We start from the raw sequence: 7,621 nt of genomic DNA, 5'->3' as shown, positions 1-7,621 counted from the left end.
ACCACCTGCAGGGCACACTTACACAGATTGCCAGGCTAAAAATACAGGTTCTGAAATGTTTTCCAATCTAACAAAACAGTGTAATCAGCACCACTAATTTAAACCTCCGGGTACATATTGATCCTCAAAATACAGCACTACTAGAACCAAAGTTCTCATTCAGAATCTAAAACAGCAACAGAAAACGATCAAATCCACATTCAAATGGAGCAAACATCTCTCACCAAATGTTACTCGAAAATAGATACGGTTCAAATTGGTTATTTGGATGTCCGCAAAACACTTGCTAAATGACTTCACTTCTTGTAAGGATGGAACCTTCCGCTTGCACCACCACCATTTCCATATCCTTTATTGCCACCATATCCACTACCACCACCACCGTATCCTCTGCCGCCACCGCCGCCGCCACCATATCCTCTACCACCGCTGCCGCCATACCCACCACCGCCATCATATCCTTTACCCCCACCACCACCATACCCAGCACCACCTCCGTATCCTTTGCCGCCACTGCCGGCTGCCGCCATACCCAGCACCACCACCACCTCCATAACGTTTACCACCACCATACCCAGTGCTACCGCTGCCCCCACCATAACCACCAGGGGTACCATAATCACCACCTCCATAACCACCGGTATTATTATACATAGGCCCCCAAAACCCAAATCCACCATAGCCATATCCACCGTAGCCACCATAGGCTCCACCACCGTAGTTTCCCCCACCATAACTGCCATAACCACCATACCCATCATAGGGACCAGATTGTCTGCTCATTTTCCCACCGTATCCACCACCTCCATATTCAGCTGCACCTCTGCCAAAGCCACCATTGGACTTTGAAGAACTCCCACCATGACGTGTCCTAACATCACAAGTATAGTCACTTCTAGCTCTTTTCGGCACCGCCTTCTTTATTTCCACCTAAAAAATTCCAAATTGAAGTGGCTTAGCCAATTTTGTTTTCCTCAAAAGAAAAAAAAACAAAAAACACTACCAATTTCAATTCCTATTATGCACTTCTTTGACTTACTTGTTTTGCCATCAGAGAAAATCCTCTCAACAGTATCTTCACTCTCTTTTTTCAACAAACCCAAAGCCTCTTGACCGACCGGTGTCACGATCAATCATAATCTGGTGCTCCGCAACATTACCATAAAAAGAAAAATACTCCTTCAGCTCATCTGCAAAGTGAAATCACATATTCAGAGACCAGCAATTGATTTTGTCAAAAGGGAAGGGAAAAGAAGGCTGGAAAGCCTGGAATAAGTTACCTTCAGTAAAAAATGTTGGTATGCCACCAACAAAGATTTTCCTAGTTCTTTGTGCACCTTGTCCCTGCATTTCCTCCCTAGGGACTGTTCTTTTCACTTCCACCTGTTGGAACAAACTAATGAGAATAAACTTTGGCAGCATGCAAAAACTACATTAAGGTGGCGAAATGAAGTAAAAAAGATCGCAAAGTAGTCATCCATTGAATACAGGGTTCTCACCGCTCTTCCATCTATAACATGCTCTTGCTCCAAAACCCTGTCAGCAACTGCTGGGTCAGCAAATGTCACAAATCCAAAACCCCGCGATCTTCCAGTAACTTTATCCACCATAATCACAGAATCTGTGATCTCTCCATACTTGAGGAAGTAATTGGTAAATCTCTCTGGAAATCAAAATTAAAAAAAATTACAGAATGCGGAAACTACATATGGATCTGATACTTAGGAGAACAAAAGCAAGAACATTAAAACTAAAAATAAGTAAAAGGCAGCACAATCCAACATAACAATTCTCATGTCCCACCTATTTGGACTAGAAAAGTGATGAACGAGCTTCCTCTTGGAACATGTAAGTTCTAAATAACCTCATCCACCATTCAGACGAGATCCTTATGCCTAATAGCTACTAAAACATACTTCCACTAGATAAACACAGATCACAGAGGAAGCAGATGATGGGTAGTTCAACATTCCAACAACAACAAAAGAGAGAGAGAGAGGGGGGGGGGGGGGGGGGGGGGGGGGGTCCATTGCTCCACAGCTCATGCAAATTTACTACATTCCCATATGGTATACTACATTTCCCAATAGTCAGAAAAACTAGGACTGAACCTATCAGGACGACGCATTGCACTAAATGTGGATTAACATAGAAAACAACTACTCCAAAGTAAGTGTATTCGTAACAGGATGCTATCTTCAAGTTACACTGAATAAACTCAGTCAGCCAATATAACGAACACCGGCACTGTCCCATATGCAACAATTGTTGATTGTGTAGAGCGTTTGCTGTGGCCATACTAGAAGTTTATCTGACTTCTATGTAAATTCTATATTACAAGTTTAACAGTCGATGCCTACAACTTCAATCACAGCCCGTTGACCAATGTGACAGTGTAATGTGACACACGTAATTTTTAAATTATGCTGAGAGAAATGTCAGCTATCGAGCAGAGCAAACACCAATTAACAATCAGCAACCCACCCCTCAGAAACGGAAATGAAATCCGTAACCTACTAAGTTACAAATGTTGCTTACACACCATGTTGTATTTCACTCATCAACCCACAATAGATTGCATTTTACGACAATCAACATCACTTTGGAATACAAAGTTCATAATAACCTGCTCAAAGAAAATTGAATAACACTGAAAGCTCTGCTATACATGTCCTAATGAAAGCTGTTCACAGTATTTTCTAACATAACAACTGTTAAATTGCGAATATAAATATTTGACCCTCTATAGTGATACATAAAGCAGTAACTTGAGTATGACTCAAGCGGTTGTCAGTTAGTCTTCCAGGGGAAGTTTGGGATTCATTCTTATGGATAAGACACCTAGCTGTGCTAACCTCAACATACCAACCACTAACATCATGCCTGTGCCAACAAATAAAATTGATATACAAAACAAGTAAAAACCCGCAGGCCGAATAGAAATTACTACATGTCTATATCAATGTTGAGCAATGACAATGCACCATCTAGATATGGTTCAGCGAAATTCATGTTAAATGCAATAAGATGAAATTAATTGATTATAATAGGAAGCAAGAAACAAGAAGTACTAAATTGTGCAGGCAATACAATGACAACCATTCAGATACCATTTATTGGCATAAAAAAGATTACCTTCGGATGTCTCCCATGCAACGCCTCCAATAAAGAGTTTTCTACCACAGAAGAAGAAAAAAATCAACAGTTACCATCTATCTCATAACCCTCAGATTTGTCCGTTACGCAGCCAGGACCACTCTCCCGTCATAAACAATACTACAATCAATTCAAAATTTTCCAAAACACTAAATTGCAAATTCTAACACAAACCCTAGCTAGAACCTGTACAAGCAAAAATATAAAATATATAAAATATTATAGATTGTGAGATATAGACCATTTTTTGGGACGTGCCAAAAAGGAAACAGACAGAACAAAGTGGGACAGAGGGAGTATGAAGTTTTGGATCTCATCAAACTAAGAAGTAGCATTCTGAGTCAAGTTCAAATTGGGTTTAGAAGAATAACTTGTGGATCAATTCGTCAACCAGTTTCAAAGTATTGTGGAAGGCTTAGAATATTGCCCTAGTTACAGCCTCAATGACTGGGTTCCAGGTTTTTGGTTTTTTGGTAGAATGTCTTTAGGTAATTCTTACTTAACTGGTAGCTGTCTTAGTCATAACTCATACTTGCAAATTGTTTTTGTCCAAGGAACTATTGGGCATTGGTAGTCATTGAATTTGTCTGTGTACAATATTCATTCACTTCATATCCTTGAAAATCTAATTATCAGGTGAGTTGTTTGACTATATGTATTATTTTAGCAATTTTCAGTTGTAACATTGATTGTGATTAAAAATGTTCCCTCTTCTAGGATAGACTATGAGTAACAGTTGCCAAAGGTTTGATGGATTAGTACTGAACTATCTTTCTTTACGATCAACAGCTACTTGTCACTCTTTTTTTTAATTCTTCTCACACTTGATTCTGATTTGTTCGTGTCATATATAGGGGTGCAAGCCAGTGGATTTGCAATGCCACAAACAAGTAACAGTTGCCAAAGGTTTGATTGATTAGTACTGAACTATCTTTCTTTACAATCAACAGCTACTTGTCACTCTTTTTTATAATTCTTCTCACATTTGATTCTGATTTGTTCGTGTCATATATAGGGGTGCAAGCCAGTGGATTTGCAATGCCACAAACAAGGAAAAGGCAGCATTAAAGTTATGCCTTGAATTTCAAAAAAAAAAGTGCGTTATGCCTTGCATTGCCTTGTGCAGGAGACGAATCCTAGTTCATTCGATTTATGGCAATAGTTGAATTTATTAATATGCAAATGCTTGATGTTAAAATATTATTTGTTGAGCAAAAGAGAAAAATGCATCTTTCTTTGGACAAGCATAGATGAACGTTTATTAATGTGGCTAACTTTTAAGCACTGGATATAGTGTGAGAATTGACCTTGGTCTCTACTCTCTATGACGTGTCCTCTATTTCTAGTATACACCACAGCTTGCAGGCTCTCAAGTGCATACACTGTGTCCCCATTACATTAATTGACTTGTATCTGTGATACTTGGCAAACTAATTAATGGATGGATATGTTTAGCAGGGTACGAAGGTTTTCTTGGATTGAACTTGCTCAATGAAGTGCGAATTGTATTGGTGAGTAAACTTTGTCGTTCAAAAAATATGTTGAACAGATCTCTATTACATGTAAGTTTCCTCAAATTTCTCTTCTTCAAGCATGATATGGAGCCTGGTGAGTATCTTCGATTCAACAGGTATTTTGAGCTTCTAGGAATAACTCCTTTTGTTCGATTTACGATTAGTTCATCACACTTGCCGAATAAGGCTGGCAAGGAGATAAATCTAGAGGGTCTTTCATTGATGAATCTGATTTTGGTTTTGGAAGTTTCCTTCGGGCATTATTGTTTATTACTCAATGGTCCTTCCAATTCTTTTCATGATTAACTGTCTTCTGTGCATGTATAATGCATATTACATCTTGATGAGTGCTTTGATTTGTTTACTGTTGCGTATGGTGATATTGTGGCACTGCAAGCTTGTTTTTTGATAACTTTGGAGTCCGGGTCAGCTTACTCACACCTTGAGTACTAATCCTGGTGCCAAATCCTACCATCCACTTGCAGGGAGCCCAGTTAAAGCTAGAGCAAACCTCCGTATGGACTGGCCTCAAAGAAATCTATAACACCTGACTGGGTTTCGATTCTGAGATCTTAGTTGATAGCACTGCAAGCTTGTTTTCATAGGAAAGGCCGATGAAGTGTTAGGAGATCGTTTTGTTTGGAACGTTTGTAGTTCTCTTTTCAAGGCTTGAGCATTTGTGTTTATTTGACTCAAAACACAATGATAGTAATTAGAATTATTGTTCTAACTGCTAAATATCAAAAAAAAAAAAGAATTATTGTTCTAACTGCTGGAATTATACACATGTATCAGATGTGTAACTAGAGAAATCTAATAAATCAACATATTCACGATGGTACCCCAAAAAGATGCCAAACAACAGTAATGTATAAATCATTAACTTCCGACTCTACATTACTGCAACATTTGTCCTTTGAATTAGGTAGAAGCCTAAAGCCTTCCCAGCCCTCTAGGTTAATGTAGTGAGGAGCAACCTTGATAGGGTGGAATATGCATGAATCCAGTAAAGTCATCTATTTATATGCTCTGAAGAAACTCCAACAAGGTAGAGGTAGACTCTGTCCTGATTTAACCGTGTAGTAAGCTACCATACACAGAGTCCACAAATTTACCTGATTTGGGAATAGAAGATGATACAGGCCTAGAAGATGATGCATTGGACCAAACATTTTTTGAGAGGACCCAGTGATACATGCGTCATAGAACAATTGAAGATGCTAGAGAAAAAGTCTGGAGTGGATGAAGCTAAAACCACCAAAAAAATCGTCACCAATTATTGGAGGTAACCCTACTACAACAATCTTGTCAACTACAAACTTGACTGGCTCAACAATCAAAGCTTCAACCAAAGACACAGTACGTAGTATGAAAAACACCATTCTAAAGTACAGGCAAATAAAACACATACTGTTACAAACATTTATTGCAAAAAGCTTGCGACTGCAGCTGCCTTTTCTCTTCCCGTTGGACTTATAACGGTTGATTTCTATGGTGTTGAGATAGCATAACCCATCTGGCTTGGAAAAGAATTGAGTCCATTTGAGGGATCATTGTAGCACTACAAAATTCACAAATAGCCATTCTTAGAAACAATAGAAATCATTATAAAATAAGGCTATCAACTTATAGAGGTCATCATAGTACATATTTGACAGAAAATATGAGCTTTATCCAAATTCAATTGTGAAATGAAAACAAGTGCTTCTACCGCACAACTAAATCCCATTAAATCGAAGTTCATATAACTGAGATCGATAATGATGCTTCCAATCAAAGTTCATATTCTGTAGATGTTGGGGCATGAAAAATGACACATTGAGACATGAAAATGACATTGAGTATATTTTTGGGGGGAAAATAAGTGTTTTTGAGATCTTCAAAAAAACTTCTACGCAAATATCTCATCGACCACTGGAAACACCCACCATTGACACTTTGACAGTGATGAGAGCAAAGCATAGCCTATATGGTGGTTTAACAAACACCAGTTAGTTAGCAGGCTACGGGCAAGGCCCGCCATGACGCAATTAAACAATGCACTAATTATGTCAGCAATTAAACAACACGTCGATTATTTTAGTCCCACATAGTTGAAATAACATCCAATTTTTACCCATTTCTCTCTCGGGTAGATGAAGAAGGTGTTGTGATATGCATACCTTCGCTTATCTATTGAAATGGAAGCATGGAATTGAATGACGAATCAGCTATGGCATTGAACAAACTAAACCAAGGTCATGCTTTATAACATAGATTGAAAAAAAGATATTTGCGTTCCTGTTCTTTTAGACTTGTTATACCCAACTTCCAAAAAATAAAAATACAAACACAAAAGGGATTTCATAGACCCCAAACCCATAACCTCCATTAATAGTAATCCAGTAAATGGAGAACCATTTCTCCACCATTAGACGTGGCTCCATTTCCACATCCCCAAATGCAAAACTATTTATTGACCCGACTCATCTCCCCCGACCCCAATGACATTTAGCCCCAAGAAAAAGGGGGAATGATTTTAACACTCTCCCTTTTTTACTAACGGCACTCCTTATTTTGTCTTTTTTTAGTTGGTGCATTTACTAAACTACCCCTAGATGCAATAAATTTTCACAAAAAGCATGGATTATTTTGTAAATTCACACACTGAAAGACAAAAAGAAGAGTGTCATTGGTAAAAATGGGAGTGTTAAAATCCTTTTCCAAGAAAAAAAACTTGCTGTAATTAATTACCTCAATCACCATTCATCCTCTTATGTAATAAGGAGATTTAGGCAATCATCATCTCCTTTTGTATCTCTTTGACCTTCCTGAATCTCCCTGGCCGATTCCTCCAAAGATTGACTGGGGCACACCAGGTTAATTTTGCGAAGGTCGTACAGATTAGCAAAATCAATCGGGATCCCCTTCAGCTTTGCGCAATTTTCAATCACTAAGACCTCAAGTCTCGG

At 38.6% G+C, this 7,621-nt stretch overlaps 1 protein-coding gene across 1 annotated transcript; it reads right to left on the bottom strand.

Moving 5' to 3' along the window:
- Positions 1-293: 293 nt before the first annotated feature.
- On the bottom strand, positions 294-924 carry LOC131310759 (uncharacterized). The gene has a single exon (XM_058337954.1). The coding sequence runs from the start codon at positions 759-761 to the stop codon at positions 297-299; it is 465 nt and encodes a 154-aa protein (XP_058193937.1). The 5' UTR covers positions 762-924; the 3' UTR covers positions 294-296.
- Between the last annotated feature and the right edge of the window lie 6,697 nt (positions 925-7,621).

The sequence above is a fragment of the Rhododendron vialii genome, chromosome 12a (assembly GCF_030253575.1).
Source record: "Rhododendron vialii isolate Sample 1 chromosome 12a, ASM3025357v1".
Taxonomy (NCBI): domain Eukaryota; kingdom Viridiplantae; phylum Streptophyta; class Magnoliopsida; order Ericales; family Ericaceae; genus Rhododendron; species Rhododendron vialii.
Note: the sequence above shows the minus strand (reverse complement) of the source record. Positions and strands in the feature narration are given on the sequence as shown.